Consider the following 16,422-nt stretch of genomic DNA (forward strand, 5'->3'; position numbering starts at 1 on the left):
ATCCTGCAGACTGCTCTTCTAAAACTATGGTCTGTCTCGCTAACTGGCTCCATACAAAGCACACACTTTCCAAGTCTGAACGTGTTGCTGGACCGACTCCACGGGAGGGTGCTGTTAACTGAAGCCAGCCGGTTTTACGAGCTGGATTGCAGCCGATATTTGCTGTCTTCTAATGCTGTAGGAAATATTGTTGTTAATCAAGAAACACTTCCTGTTTTAGAGGAGAGGTTTATCTGGAACGCGAATTTTTGGATGTTATTCAATCGATTAATAAATCAGTTGATCAAGCAGACTAAACAAATCAATCATCCTTCAATCCTGCATTCAGTCCCCGCCTATTGACCATTGACACTGTTTACTTCCGACCAACACATGCAACTCCAGAGGCTAATGTTTGGAAATTACGAGGAGCACTTCAATGCATCACACATGGATAATGTTACAGTACCTTGGTGACTAAGATCATCATACAGTCTCTGCTTACGATGTGATCTCACCTCACACGGTCACCAAGTGAAAGAGAAAGTAGCTTCGAGGGACTCGGATTTGATCAACTTTACTATTTTTTAATCTTATTTAGTCCTAAAAGTGCTTCTGGTTTGAACGACGGAGAAATCATGAAGTTGTTCCTCGTTTTAAGCGTCTTTATAGCATTTACAGGTAAGTGTTTTGCGTTGTATGCAAAGGTAGAAGGCCAACTTGTTTTTGTATTTTGAAGCGCCGACTCCACCGGCTGACCTCCGCCCATTGTTTGCTTTATCTAAGGCTGATCTGACTGAAATGGTTTGCTTTTTATAACATGGGGTCGAAATTGAACCATGATCAGGGCAGCCATACATATGTGTCGTAAAACAGATGACCTATTTTTGGTAAATATTATTATTAATGTATTTAATTACACTTGGAATGATTTAAGAACGTTTTCAACTATCAAAACGATCAGGGCACAATTACTGTTAGTGTAAACACTTTTACAGTTGCATGCATTTTCTTGTAACAATTGTAAAAAAAATCTTCTTCACAATGTTATCTGTGATGTGAAGTAGGCCTACTATTTTTCCAACAATTATCACTGCAACCTTTTCAAAGTGTCTCATCAGCTTTTGCATGGCCATGATCTTTTAAACATAATGCTGTTTAAAACTCTACTTTTTTTTTACTGTGTATACTGTAAACTATATTTACCCTGTACTTTTAGGAAAGCCTGTGAGTTCCTCCTGTGAAATTGAATTCAGCCCTCCCAATGTTGTGGTGAGATTTGGAGACCCCTTCTCGCTCAACTGCAGCTCAACATCCAACCAGATCGATTCAATGGGCTGGGAGGCTATTTACGGAACAGGTACAGGACTACAGGATGGGGTATCTTCTGTTGCCTTAAAAATAGACTCTGTGAAGGACTGGCAAATGGAACCTCAGTGCTTCGTTAATCTCGAAAATGGTGTTCAGTGTTCAGAAACCCTAAACTTCACCGTTTACAGTAAGTAGCTTTTAACTTTCTGTTAATTATTAATGGAATTTTTGATCATTCAGTGCTTGTGATGTTGGATAGTTTTTTGACTATTTTACCAATTTGTCACTTTTTTTTTTAATACAGAAATGCCGGACTTCATCTCTCAGCCAAGTCAAATGGACCCCATGGTCGAGGGTGAAAAGTATCGCTTGCAGTGTGACATTGTAAATGTTACACCAATAAGACACCTCTTTGTGGTCTGGCACATAGGAAATAGTATAATCTACGAACACTCATTTACTGATAACACTACATTTCCAGTCAATACTTCATCTGTCTTAAATCTGACTGCTCAAAGAGGCTATAACGGAGCTCAGGTCTGGTGTGAAGCAAAGATGATATTTTCGCCACCGATACAAAGCCTTCCCACGATCCAGTCCAAGCCTCTGAAACTGATTGTACTGTGTAAGTTTTTAATGCAATCTTGAATTACCCATAACAGTTCTAGATGTTTTTTTAAGGAGAATATGGTGTTTGTTTTGCGTCTGAATTTCTCTCTGTTTTTCTCTCTCTGTCTGTATTTTCAACACATTTTTTCCTCAGACTCGCCAACATTCACCACACCCGAAAATGAGACGTTTGAACTCTCAGCTAGGAATAAAATAATGTTGAATTGCACTGCTACAGGAAACCCAATGCCGGTATACAGCTGGGGTTTCGCACACCCAATACAACAGACGAAGAAGAATGACAGTCAGCTCATTTTGACCCCATCCATTCGGCTTCCAGGGACCTACAACTGCACAGCGTCCAATACCCAGGGCTCCAGCACCAAGTATTTCACAGTCATCGAAGCTCCAAGTAAGATATTTTTCATAAAATGTTACAGCAACTCTATTATTGTCTTGCAGTTTTGATAATTCTATAATTGCTTAACGCTATTGTTTTCCATCAGGTAGTCACCCTGGAACCACTGCTGGAATTTTAATTGCTTTGTTCTTAGCAATAATCTTTATTTTGGGATGTGTGGTTTATCACAAACAGAGAAACTCTTCTGCTGCATGACCAGATAGTCTGAACAGATGAGCTGAGACAGAATGTAACACAAACTCCCGTCTCCCACAGGGAACCGCACTACCTTTGCAGCCTTGGTTGGAGGATTTGTGTTCCTAGGAGCCGTGCTCTTCATTGGCGGTCTTCTTTTTGTGCAACCTGATGGCACGTTTTCTTTCAGCAAAGTCGGCTATCTCTAAGGACAGCTTGCCTCATCAGGACCTGTATGAGGCCAACTTTTTTTTAATTCAATTTTGCATGGGTTTGCCATGTAAGTAGTACATTTTTAACGTTTTTTGGTGCTTGGATTAACATATTGTCATGTCTCTTAAAGGCCTGGAGGTATAATCAGTTTGCTCGGCTATTTTGTGGCGTCATTATCATGCTTGGGTGCTGTAGCTTTGACATTGCATTGCTTCAGCTGTCTGTAAAGCTCAACTAATCAATATTGCTATATTAACAAACGGTACATTTACATGCGCTCAAGACATCAGGTTACTTGGAGAAACCAGGGATATATTTGGTACACATCTCCCCTTTCAGCTTCCCACTCTGCTGTCAGAGACACACTTTTCCTGTCTGAAGTCTGTGTCCTGCACGGAAGCTGACTCTAACCCAGGTTATTTACTAGGTGCATGCAACCGCAACGCAGCATTAACACCCAACTTTGCAGCTTTTTAACTTCCTTAAGCTCTTTGTTTTGGTTTTGTGGCCTGAACATTTGGTGTATGTTTCTGTCTTAGTAACTCTCAGCCACCTTTTATCAGCAGGAAGGTTTTTCCAGCAACACTTCTGGTAAACCAACTGTATACTACTTGTCTAACAACAAAGCAACAACACAGGGAAGGAATTTGAGCATGGAAGAGACACAAGTTTTTCTAAGAAATGAGTATAGACTGTATGTATGTTAGAGAATTGCATAGAGCTGATAGAAGAATGTATATTAGAAACACTATTACATGTATAAGGCCAAAGTGGGTGTGTCAAATTGTTATAGAGTTATTCTGCCTCCAAGTGGCCGCTTTGCCTTTTGGCAGTCAGGAGCTGCAGCCCTCACCTCTTATAACTTAAACAAATTGTCTAATGATAAGATTGCACAAATGGATACTACTGAATGGTACTGATTCAACAACCATTGTTGCCTTATTACAAGCATTATCACTTGTTTTCTATCCTTTTTTTCAACTAACCAAACAAGACCAAATGTTAAGGCAAAAATAGAGTTGATCTATTCTACATGATGTTTTTATCCACTCAGGTCAATGGTCACTACATGCTTTCCAGACAATACAATTGTTATAGTAATTACTTGGGAGTGCCTGCAACTGGGCAGTTTTATTTTTATGAATAAATTGTGCTATTTCATGTTATGTAAAATATTTTTTACCAAATGTTTCTTTAAAATATGCGCTGGCACAGCTCTGGAATGTTGGTTTATCTTTGCACTGAAAAGACTGACCATGCCATTTCTGTAACGTTCCTTCAATTTTATATGAAAAGATATGCGAACAGACGCTTTTTATTAAAATTACGTGATTATGAGGCACTAAATCCTGTGTCAGATATACTATTTTCCTGATGTATTGGTTAAAAAATAAACAAAAGACTGTTCTTCATTGTTAACCGCTGTTATCAAAGACAAATTATTTCAAAAAAGGGACGTTGTGAATGATCCAAGGGGTTTTAAAGGGAAAATAACGGATTATTTGATCCAAAATGTTAATTTCCTCCAAATCCTTAGGCAGAATACTAAATGAGGGATAGACGGAAATCCCCTGGATCTCTCTCTCTGTCTCTCTCTTTGGCTTACATTATGCGGTGATCAGGCTGCCATACTAATCAGTATTGCACAAAGTGAATGTAAAGGAGAGCATTTGTTATCCTGCCTACGGTTGCCAATATAAACCTATTTTTTTCTGAAGGCATGTTCCTTATGTTCAGTCCTTGTCATTTTCACTAAAGGTTTTGCAAGAAAGCACTGTTTGCGTATGCTCTGACTGTGTTGCTATAACAACCTGGCAGAGTGGATATTGCTGAATTTGTTAAGGAGTTAAAAAAAGGTTATGATAGAAACAAGCTGAACATAATTCTCTAGAGAACTTGAAGAGAAAGCAGCATATTGAAAGTGAAGCATGAACTTTAATCTGCACATTGAGATTCCCAGCTGTGCTCTCACACCAAAGAGCATCCGATTACTTGCTCACTTGCACTGCAGTTGCGGTCAGAGCGGATATACTGTGTTGCATTCTGGTCACAGTGTGAGGCTTACAAGCTACATGCTGTACCAATACTCCTGCCTGCTGGGATTTCACAAAGCATGGAGTTCAGAAGCAAGAGGATACAAGAATGCAAGCAGAACTGAAAACAGGCTGTTGTTCACAGCCAGTCATGATGGCCGAAACAACAGATCAAATATCTGGTTGGAAAGCAGAACATGGTCACACCTAAGGCTGGAATGTAGAAAGTATAAAAACAAAACATCCCCCCTTGACCTAAATTAAATAAAGTTCAGATTCTTGTAAATATGTGTGTGCATTATTTCAGTTTAAAGATATTGGGAAAGTTTGGTTGCTGGAATAGATTAATTACTTTATACTAAAACATGCTATAAATGTATTACAATGATTATACATGCATTGAAGATGTATTGGTATATTTCAAAATTGACAACATTTTGAACACCAAATATTGTTCTCTAAGACTATAGGGTTTTAAACGGATATTGTAAATTGATGTATTCATCTTTTTCATTATTCCCGGTGATGTAATATGAATGTCTAAGGTGGGACCTGCAATGTCCTGTTTATAATGCATTTTATATAAGAGCAGTGCAGTACAAAGGATTTCGCTGTGTTTTTCAGAGGCCTGCCACCTGTTAAATTTCCCTCTTTCCCTTTCACACACACCGCCCCCCCCCCCCCCCCCCCCCCCCCCCCCCCAAAGTCAGCTGGGATGAAGGGGGCCCTTTTGTTCCAACATAGTTCCCTGCAGAGTTGCCAAGCTTGTACAAGTTGGAATTTTTCTCTCTCTCTCGCCCCTGAATCGACGGCTCAGTGCACAAGATAACATGGGAAACACATTTTTTAGATGGATTCTGACACTTTGCATGATTTACTCCGGTAAGATAACATTGTTTTCTCACTTGTTGGGGTTATAGATGGCGTTCGTTGCGGAAATGTTCTGAGAAACGATGACATCTAGTCTGTGATAAAATGAATGTGAGACCGACAATCAGAGCAACAACACGTTAAAGCATTGCTTTATTTATTCCTCGCGGAACCACTAATTATATTGTAATTAGGATTGTTGATCTCTGTAGCGAGAAAATATGCCTGTTAGTATTTATATTACTGCAGTATGTTTCACAAGTGCAATTATGACGGGCTGACAGTTAATCTGTAGGCCTAATTCCTTATAGAGGGCCCACAAAGTAAACATGTTGTTGACATGGCATAGCCTACAAATACATCATAATCAATGTAGTTGTATGTAATTATACACAGGCGATTGCGTTGATTTCCTGTGTTGTTGGTTGTTACACGGTAACATTACAGCCTGCATACGAAAAGAGGCCGAGTGCAACAAGTGAAAAGAAGCTGGGGGAGATGACAGGCTAAATAGACGATCACTGCTGCCGTGTGTCCATTTGTGAAAAGTAACTAAGTCTGAGTATTTAGAAAATGTGTGTAGCCTATGTTTTACTCCATTACATTGATTTGACAGCTAGAGTTACTTTCCAGTAAAGATTATGAATATAAAGAAAATACATTTAATGCATTAATATATTAGGTTAAGCTACCCAGTCGTATAGTCATAACAATAAGCTCCTCCTTTGCCAGCTGCAAAATGAACACAATGCATCAATAACTATACTCAATAATGGAATATTACTCTGGAATAGGCCATTCTGTTTTAAATGTGGTTACTCAGTAAGTTTGATGCTGATACTTGCACCCATTGTGTCCCAGTGTCAGGTGAAGGTTGCTCCCTCGTCCTGAAGCCCTCCAGGGTGGTGGTGGGCTTTGGGGAGCCGGTGTCGGTCAGCTGTGAGGCCACTCGCCCGGTTCGGGTCCTGGGCTGGGAGTCTGTCATCAGTGCTGCACACACTCAACAGGACCTGTCCGTCCAGTGGAAAGTAGACAGCCTCATTGATTGGATAGAGGAGCCTATCTGTTATGGTGTGTTTTTCACAGCTCCCAGACAGTGTGAGGAAAAACTCAACCTTGTCCTCTACAGTGAGTCAACCCTTTATTTAACACACAGTGTAGAAAATGATCTTATTGACTTACATGAACCTGTTTGACTTGAACTTTTTATGTATTTAGAAACCCCAGATAGTGTCTCCATCAGGCCTGTGAACCACTCTGGCCCCATGGTGGAGGGAAATGAGTACCAGTTGCTCTGCGAGGTTCAAAACATTGCTCCAGTTCAATACCTCACCCTGAGGTGGTACAAGGGGCAGACTGAGGTATACAACCACTCCTTCACTGAACTCACATCGTCATCGCCTGTCCAAGTGTCCTCTATCCTCATGGTCACACCAACAAAAGCCGAAAATGGAGCACAGTACAGGTGCGTAGCGGAGCTGGAGCTCGGACCAGAGGGACCACAGCCCCCCCCCAGTGTGACCTCGGAGCCTCTCAATGCCTCTGTGCACTGTAAGTCCTGAGTCTTATCTGCAAAACAGTTATCATCAAAGTCAACTTTATTGTCAATCTTTCAGTTTGTGTGTACAGACAAAGAGATCGAAATACCAAATACAAAATACAAATATTTATAAAAAAAAGGATATACCTAAATACACAACCACACATGTATACATATGCACACATTAAGACATAAATAAAAGCACAAAAATCAATTTATATACAAAATAAGTCACTTCAAAATCTGTGAAAAATGTACATTAGTGCAAGACTGTCATAGCAGCGGAGAAAGTGTCTACATGTATATCTATCATATTTTCAATGTTGTGGATATAATACAGTTACTAAAGTATTCTAACTTTTTCACGAGTATTTACATTTCCTGCGACTATACTGTATATTTCTACTACACGAGAATTTTGAGGCAACATTTTACATTTATAGGACAGCTTTGGAGACTTAGAAAAATTATATTAAATAATGCAAAAATAAAATCAACAAATTATCAATTTTGTAATATTACATGTTAAAATAACACTCTTATGATCCTTTGGTGAAATTCGCAAGCTACCCTGTATACATAATTCTAATTCAATAGAATTGTATGTTCACTCAATTGGATATGCTGAATTTAATCCTTGTGATCTTTGCTCTAGTTCCTCCTACTTTCCTCGATCCGGTACCAGCGGTCTTGGACCTTACAGTAGGTGCTGAAATGACCTTAAACTGCACCGCCACAGGGAACCCTACGCCTGTGTACAGCTGGCAATCCTCCAATCCCATTCCCGAGGGGATGGGCGATGAAGCAGCTCTTACCTCCTCCTCATTGCTGCCAGGGACCTACACCTGCACAGCCTCCAATACACTGGAGAAGAAGAGCAAGCAGTTTATCGTCAAGGCCAAGACCAAAGGTATGAGGGGAATCTGAAGTGCACATGTAGTGTCTACACACTGCCTCTTAATCAGCCTCTTCTCATGCTTTCACTTAGGTGTTTGAAACAGGAAATCCTGAGAAGGGCTCAGATGACAACAATGGACATACAAGGAGAATCCAACAATGGGGATTTTACTGCTGCTGCTTTGGAGATGGAAATGACCTTCTTGACTCAACAGATATTTATGAGGATCTTGCTATCAGGCAGGATTAGATCTCAATTAAAAACAATATATTTGATATACTTTGTTTGGTAACTGTTGTTTAAACTGTCAGTATTTTAACATGAAAGTGTTCGGGAGATAGATTCGTTATTTAGGATATAGTTATGCTTTCAATGTGATATCCTTTCTCTAATTTATATATTTGCTAGATCTATTTTCGTATTAATGAAATTATTGTGTAATCTTACCAATGTGTAGCTATTCTTGATATAAAATGATGACGACATTGTTATTAATGTATGCTGGAAATTAATTAGAGAACGTTAAAGATCACCCGGCCATTACTGTAAATATGAATTGTTAATTTTCTTATCTTTATGAATAAAAGTTCAATGAAAACATTTTATATTTTCACTTTTTTAACACCTAGATTTACCTAGATTTCATATTATCAGAATGAATGTGTTACTGTTGGCTTTGGGTCAAGTGTCATAAGAACATACATAAAGTGATTTTGAATAAGAATTACCTTTAACAAGTCAAAAAACATAATGTTTAGAATCAGAGCAATGAGTTTTATAGACACAATTATTATAATACAGGTTTAAATTGACATAACCTTTGTTTTCAAAAATTGTTTTTTATTATATGCCTTTTTTTGTCTTAACTAACCTAACACCACTTTACTTTGTGTAAAGTCTTTAAAATACGATATGGGAAAAATAAGCAACGGTCTCCCATAAATTCATAGAGGTAAGACTGTTTTTCTATATTGCAGAAATAGCAGTTTGTATTGTTTTAATGTTTGCATGTAATTCATTACGCACCACCAGGTATCGCTGCTGTACTCTTTCACATCATGATTTGAAATTCTATCCAAACGTCACGTGATCAAAACATTGTCCCGCAGAAGGAAGTGCTATTAGTTTAGCGGCTAACACCAACATACGACCTTTAATCTAAATCGTCATAAATACGTCCTTGCAATCTACCCAGATTCAAGAGAAGGTGGGAACAAGAATTTACAACGAAACTGTTTTATATATCTATGAGTGATGTTCTGTCCTTTGTAATGCAGTGCCTGATGTGTTTACTTTTAACATATTCTGAAATGGTCCCTTTTCGGTCCGCTTCAGGAGGTATGCCACCGAAAGATCCGTGTCAAAAGCAAGCATGTGCAATTCAACACTGTTTACAAGGTACACAAAAAAGTCATTTGAATGTAATTATGTTTTTTTTAAGTAAAACCCACAGTAACATGTTCTAACTCCTCCTGCAGCTAACAAATACGTGGAGAGCATGTGTCAGGATGTGATCCGGGACATGCGGCGCTGCTGTGAGTCTCAGGCCGGAAACTCTATCTGCTGCTCCGGGTTCAAGGACTCAAAACCCACGGAAAACCAAAGTAACACATAGCTCCCTGTGGGATGCTTTCAATGGGAATCATGGTGAAAAGTCACATTGTATCAATGTTTTATTTACTGTCACATTGTCTCTATCCTGCAACAGCGAAGTACAGTGACTTAAATAGTCTTTGAATGATTGTGAAATGGCCTTTCTCTAGAGTCTAAGCAAACATTTCGACATGTCTTTGCAGAAAGGCACTTGAGCCCTGGGGCTGGCACACCTACAGTAGGCTATGTGGAGTGCAACCACTAGTACTGTTATTAAATTAAACCCTTGTTCAACCAGTCAGAATGTCCTACCTCTCTGGCACATCATAACTTTTGGAAATGTATAATGTACACTGTCAATGCCAAATGACTATTTATTAAAAATAATTGTGTTATGCAATTGTGTTCTGTGGCTTTTCATATCATCAAATTCAAAGGAACACCTGAGCTACTGAAACATTCATAATGCAGATGTGACTTTTTAAGGGCCTGCAATCACTCATGGTAAACCAATCAGTTGTGTTTGAATATAATGTTGACTGATTAGACCTATTGACTGTATATGAAGAGATTATACCTCTTCCCAGGATTGAATGTGTACAGACTACATTACTGACTCCTGCCTTTTTTTGTAGTTAAATAGTACACTGACTCTGTTGACCTAACATAATTACCAGTATAACGCAGCACATCTATTGATTTTCAAGAATAAAAAATAAATTGGATGAATCACATGAAATTGTATTTTTAAAATACAAACAAAACAGACAGGCATAGGTTATTGGAGATGACATGTACAACATAAGTAGTAAATATAAAAAAGGAAACATCCATATGAGGCAGCATACTAATATATTATTATTATTATTATTATTAATAATAACAATTTGAATACTAAATATATATAATACAATCATATAACTTAGCACATCTTTAACGTAAGCAGAGGTCTCATCTATGATAATTGAAAATACAGTCGGGCCTCTGATAACACATCTTATTACTGGGAATAATTTACATCACCTAAATATACATTAAAATAAAAGTGGTGTTCTGTCAGAAATTTTGCAAAAATATTGTTGATGCTTTTTTTGCAGAACATAAGCAGTAACCATGTGCATGAAACACAGTTTATTTGAGTTTGATTAGCACTTAACTGTCGTCAACAACAACAACAGTCGTCTTTTTTTTCTTTTCCGGTGTCGTACATGCGTATGACGCAGTGACGTAATGACGCAGTGACGCCAAACGGAAATGTGCAGCAACGATTCTTTCTAGAAATCTGTAGCAGTTTCTCGCTAGCTAGTAGAGACTACTGTTCTAGCAACTAACCACCTAGTAGGTGTAGGTCCATCTAAGTTTGCCTTGGCCGGAAACAGCCAGCCACTGCATCGACTACTAAAACATCTTAGTAAAAAGTGTTGAGTTGTTTTCTTCATCGGCTTTTATTAGATTGGAGATTGAGGATAGCTTGGTTTAGCCTCCTAACTTAGCCGAGTCATATCCGAAGCTAACGTTGTTTGGCTCGTACTGGTATAATGTCTAGGATAGACTACAGCGTGTGGGACCATATCGAGGTGTCAGACGATGAAGATGACACCCACCCCAACATCGACACACCCAGCCTCTTCAGATGGAGACACCAGGTACAGATTTAAACAACAGTATATTTACAGTACGTATTTACATGTTTCATAACTGTGTCCTGTTCTCACTTTGGTGATGTATATGACTGCAAATAACTTCAATAAATCATTGAGAGGGGTAGGACCCAAACCAGATTTATTTTGGACTAAACAGACTACAGCTTGCTTCACGTTTTTACATTGGCACTTGTTCTGCAACACCTGCAACACTGACCCCCACTGTTATTGTGATATATTGTGGTCTTTCCATTACTGCTGGTGCGAAAGTATCATATTACCCATTTTAATTAGTTTAAATGATCACAACACATTTTCTAGATAATGTGTGTACCTAATATTGTCACTATCAGAGGAATAAGTAGTAATCTCTGACCATTGCTGATGGAGAAGCTGCCTCCAATGGCTTCAGCCAGTTCCCTAAAGACAACATGAAACCCTTGTACCTGTGCTGTGGACTTATGTATAACTGTTATCATTTCTGTTCTTCAGGCACGTGTGGAGCGAATGGAAGATTACCACAAAAAGGGTGACGACATAAGCAAGGCACTTAATGAGAGCCGTCGTAAGCTGGCAGAGGCACAAAAGAAAGTACAAGAGCTGTCCGCTTCATCAACCGATGATGCCAAAGCAGAGCTGAGCAAAGCCCAGGCCGAGGAGAAGAAACAGAAAAAAGAGGAGCGGGATATAGATAAGAAGCTAGCAGAACACAACCGGGAAGAGAAGAAGATGCCATGGAACGTTGACACGCTCAGCAAGGAGGGTTTCAGCAAGGTGAGGCAGATTTTGGATTTAGGATTGGCTTCATATAGTTATATTTTCACTACAAGTCCCTATTTCAGCAAAATGATATGTGGTTAAGAAGATTGTAATAGTACGAAAGTAGCAAACGAAATAATAAACTCTATCAGCCTTTGGTAAGTTTATATTTATTAGAATATATTGATTCGTGTTTTTCTGTCTTTTGTCTAATAATTATAAAAGTAACTTCTCAATACCACTTTAACATTACATTTGGTGCATATCTATCCTTTTTTCAGATCATTTAAAGATAATTTATTTGCATGGCCTATGCTATAAAATAAATAATACACCCTTTTGCAACAATCTGGTTAATTTTATCTTTATTTATCCATCCAAATAAAAATAAAAAAAGTTATATAATACAATAAATTAGCTTCTGTCCTTATCAGAAACATAGTCTGTAATGATGATTTTCTGCCCCTGTTTGTCCTCCTCAGAGCGTCGTTAATGTCCTGCCTGATGCCACGGAAGAGACTGAAGAAGAGAAGGAGACGAAGCATAAAACCTTTGTGGAGAAAAATGAGAAGCAAATCAAACATTTTGGTAAGTCTTATTGATATCTATGCATCTTTCAGAGTGTTGGTATATAAAGAAAGTACAGCTGGCCTTTCATTGCTGTCTTTAAAATAAAGGTCCATCTTCTTCTTATCTTCTTCTTTACTACAGGCATGATGCGGCGTTGGGATGACAGCCAGAAATACCTCTCTGACAACTCTCATCTAGTGTGTGAAGAGACTGCCAACTACCTGGTCATCATGTGCATTGACCTTGAAGTTGAGGAGGTAAAAACAAACAGAATATTTTTTCTTAACCTTTAGCTCCAAGGGAACTGGTGCTTACAGTTTGTTTTAAGGGCTGTAACATTGTGATACTTTAACATGCACCAGCAATAGTGTTTTGAAAATATGTACATTATTCTTAAATTCCTTTTTTTTGTAGAAACACTCATTGATGGAGCAAGTGGCTCATCAGACCATTGTCATGCAGTTCATTTTGGAGTTGGCAAAAAGCCTCAAGGTGGATCCCCGCGGCTGCTTTCGACAATTCTTTGCCAAGATCAAGGTGAGTAACTGCCACAAAGTCCATCAAATAATTCATAGCTTTTTTGATAAAAAAAGTTCAAGGTACTATGGAGGGAACAGGAGTTAAACTCAGACCCCAAACTAGGAACTCAAGTTTTTGACATCGGCAAATAAGTCAAGTGATGCTAAAAAAACAACAGTGTCTTAACCCTCCTGTTGTCTTCGGGTCAAATCTGACCGATTTACTACTTTCATCAATCATAACTTTTTTGTTTTACATTCAATTGCATTAAGGCTTTATGATATCCTTCACAGTAGACATTTGAACATATACAATTGCTGATCACCACTTTCATTGAATTTTGAATGATTTAGTCAACTTTGTAACACCCATGGTGTTCCTGGTCAAAAATGACCGCCATAAAGAAATGGAATTAGTAACCATCTGGATCAGATAAAACACACACACACACACACACACACACACACACACACACACACACACACACACACACACACACACACACACACACACACACACACACACACACACACACACACACACACACACACACACACACACACACACACACACACACACACACACACACACAGAACAATTTGATACACTTCCCACTCTTATGTGCCCATCACACCTGGCACACGCAATACATGTTCAGTGTCTGTTCTTTGTATATTTACTGCAGTTTTTCATGTATGCCAGTAGTCTGATACAATATTTACAGTTTGAAAGGGTGTTAAAGGAAGTTTGGTGGAGATTAATGGTGTTTGTGTTAATGTAATAGCAGTTAAAACAGGACCGGTCAAATTTGACCGCCAACACCAAAGTAAGGGGGGGAAACCAAGACAATAGCAGGGTTAAACCCAATTTTATTATTTTACACATTATAGATGCCGTTAATAACTGTGTAATATATACCTGGCTGTGACAGGATGTGTATTTTTTAAAATTATGTAACTTTTTATTTTTTATTATATATATTTTTTTAATGATATCATAACTTAGTACTTTTTTTTAAATGCATGTCACATATTTAACATATGTAACATTAAGCCGTCTGTGGCTCTTCTTCCTGCTGTAACTATGCACATTTTCCCTCCGTGGGACTAATAAAGGTATTCTGATTCTGATTTCATCATGGTTGAGAATTTAAACTCTGACCAGACCTACAGTAGTAGTGATGTCACAGTTACTGGAGTACACCTGTACTGTAACACTGCAGCAAGTTGAATCTTTAAACCACTGGATGTCAGCAAAATCAAGATTTTCCATAGGTGTTAACATACTCTTTAGGTTCCTAACTTTATCAAAACATTCTTCTGAAACACCAACACCGAGGAAAATACCTGTTTTGTGTTCAATTAAATGCAAATTGTTATGTCTGCCAACACACAAAACTATGTGTCCACTCACAGACAGCAGATCAGCAGTACCAGGAAGCTTTCAACGACGAGCTAGAGTCGTTCAAGGAGCGAGTTCGGGGCAGGGCAAAGATCCGCATCGAAAAGGCAATGAAAGAGTATGAGGAAGAGGAGCGGAAGAAACGCATGGGACCTGGAGGGCTAGATCCTGTGGAGGTGTACGAGTCACTGCCAGTTGTGAGTCCTTTTACAAAACGCATGTGCACTTTTTTCTCTTTTCTGAAGTTTAAAATGCCTTACAAAACATGTTCTTAATTGCAGGAGATGCAGAAATGCTTTGATGATAAGGACATCCAAATGTTACAAGAGGCTATTAGCAAAATGGACCCGACGGTAGGTTTCTTATTTCATATTTCAGTTATGTAAATGTAAAGTTACCTGATTCACGTGTGTCGTCTTTGTCCTACTTTGGGTATGTTAATAAATGTGATTGTTTTATGTGCTTAGGAGGCGAAGGTTCAAATGAAGAGGTGCATAGAGTCCGGGCTCTGGGTCCCTAACTCCAAGATGGATGATGGGGATGAAAAAGAGGAGGATCCTACCTATGAAGAGGTGAAACAGGAGCTGGAAGAAACTAAGAAGGAATGACCAACAATGATTCTATGATGTGCTGTTTTTTCAAATGTATTTACCCACTGTATTGCGGCTCCACTTTGTGTATGACTAGTTGTCCAATCATGAAATAATGAATTTGCTTTTTAAAAAAAATATTAAGCTGAGACTAGCATTCACCTATCTGAACAACAACATTGCATTAGTAACTCCTGCTTGGAAAAGAAAGTGCTGCTTGTGTTTAGACATACTCTGTGTTATTACATTTATTTGTGTACACCTATCAATTTGTGTGTGAGTGCCTGCCTGCTTCATTTGTGCTGTATAGTTGAAAACCGTTCTATACATATTCAGGTTGTGCACTTAATGATGGATGTTTTTTTTTTGGTGTCATTTACACATTTAATGTTTTTTGTTAGACTTTCAGGGCTCAAGCAACCACTTATTCAGATGGTTATTTCCCCAAAAGTGACATTTTCTACAAACTTGCTTAACTAAAGGTTGAATTATATCCCAAAGCTCAAGGCCAATGCGTTGTGGTTTTCTTTATAAATGCAAGGTCTGGGTGACATGCTTTTCCAATCATGAAGTAAGAGGTCAAAAATGAGAACCATAAAAGAATCACACCAATATTATCCATCTGCAAGACCTGTTGTCGTGGTAACGGCTGCTTTTTAATGTGGAGAGACTGCATCTTTGCATGGGTTTTCTAATAAAGCATTTGGTATTTACAAATGACATTTGCTCTACATAGAGATTGAATTGTACTGTAGCCAAATAGGGTGGGTATGCTATGCCCTTTAATACGTCACTATACACATTAAATGACAACAAACAATATTAATAACAGTACCGACAGTGCCAGGTACGTGTGGTTTTGAAGGTGAGAGTGCAAAATTGGACATTTGCTGAATGTTAAAACTGGCAATATGAAAATAAATGAATCAATGAAGCATCATCTTGATCATCACTAATTAAGAATGCTCAATAAAAACTGACAAAATCCCTCCAAGCTTTACGGTGAGAAAAATGAATGTGATAAAGGATTGGAGGCACATACTTGTTGTACTCTACCATATATTGCAATCAAAATTAAATGGTGAAAGACAGCTAAACCTTCATTTAGCCTGACAGAAGGTTAAAGAACATAAGGCTATTAAAATGGACATGAAACTTACTGGATGAAACAGCTAACTATGTTAAGGTTGGGGGAGGCTTTGAAATCACAAGTGCATAATGTAATATCAACACCTGACATAAAACAAATGCACATGAAAAAAAGTGGCCAGTTGAAATTATTAAATAATGACAAGACAC

At 38.4% G+C, this 16,422-nt stretch overlaps 3 protein-coding genes across 5 annotated transcripts; all 3 read left to right on the top strand.

The window, feature by feature from the left end:
• The first annotated feature begins 116 nt into the window (after positions 1 to 116).
• LOC307017069 (cell adhesion molecule 3-like) lies at positions 117 to 4,126 on the top strand. 2 transcript variants are annotated; one of them, XM_079646504.1, is made up of 5 exons: positions 117 to 660; positions 1,199 to 1,477; positions 1,595 to 1,915; positions 2,054 to 2,311; positions 2,406 to 4,126. In XM_079646504.1, the coding sequence occupies exons 1-5, from the start codon at positions 618 to 620 to the stop codon at positions 2,513 to 2,515; spliced, it is 1,011 nt and encodes a 336-aa protein (XP_079502630.1). In that variant the 5' UTR covers positions 117 to 617; the 3' UTR covers positions 2,516 to 4,126. The 2 variants fall into 2 exon arrangements, with proteins under 2 accessions (XP_079502630.1, XP_079502629.1); XM_079646503.1 differs by having other exon boundaries at positions 146 to 660; positions 2,576 to 4,126.
• Positions 4,127 to 5,467: 1,341 nt separating this feature from the next.
• Positions 5,468 to 8,648, top strand: LOC307017070 (vascular cell adhesion protein 1-like). Of its 2 annotated transcripts, none has more exons than XM_079646505.1 (5): positions 5,468 to 5,622; positions 6,472 to 6,738; positions 6,829 to 7,161; positions 7,806 to 8,060; positions 8,139 to 8,648. In XM_079646505.1, exons 1-5 carry the CDS (start codon positions 5,571 to 5,573, stop codon positions 8,144 to 8,146), a joined length of 915 nt encoding a protein of 304 aa, XP_079502631.1. In that variant the 5' UTR covers positions 5,468 to 5,570; the 3' UTR covers positions 8,147 to 8,648. The 2 variants fall into 2 exon arrangements, with proteins under 2 accessions (XP_079502631.1, XP_079502632.1); XM_079646506.1 differs by having other exon boundaries at positions 5,485 to 5,622; positions 6,478 to 6,738.
• Positions 8,649 to 10,879: 2,231 nt separating this feature from the next.
• LOC307017321 (hsp90 co-chaperone Cdc37-like) lies at positions 10,880 to 16,058 on the top strand. The gene is made up of 8 exons (XM_079646885.1): positions 10,880 to 11,287; positions 11,777 to 12,058; positions 12,526 to 12,631; positions 12,755 to 12,870; positions 13,028 to 13,150; positions 14,548 to 14,730; positions 14,815 to 14,886; positions 15,001 to 16,058. Exons 1-8 carry the CDS (start codon positions 11,180 to 11,182, stop codon positions 15,139 to 15,141), a joined length of 1,131 nt encoding a protein of 376 aa, XP_079503011.1. The 5' UTR covers positions 10,880 to 11,179; the 3' UTR covers positions 15,142 to 16,058.
• The last annotated feature ends 364 nt before the right edge of the window (positions 16,059 to 16,422 follow it).

This window comes from Notothenia rossii (genome assembly GCF_949606895.1).
Source record: "Notothenia rossii genome assembly, chromosome: 8".
Classification (NCBI taxonomy): Eukaryota; Metazoa; Chordata; class Actinopteri; order Perciformes; family Nototheniidae; genus Notothenia; species Notothenia rossii.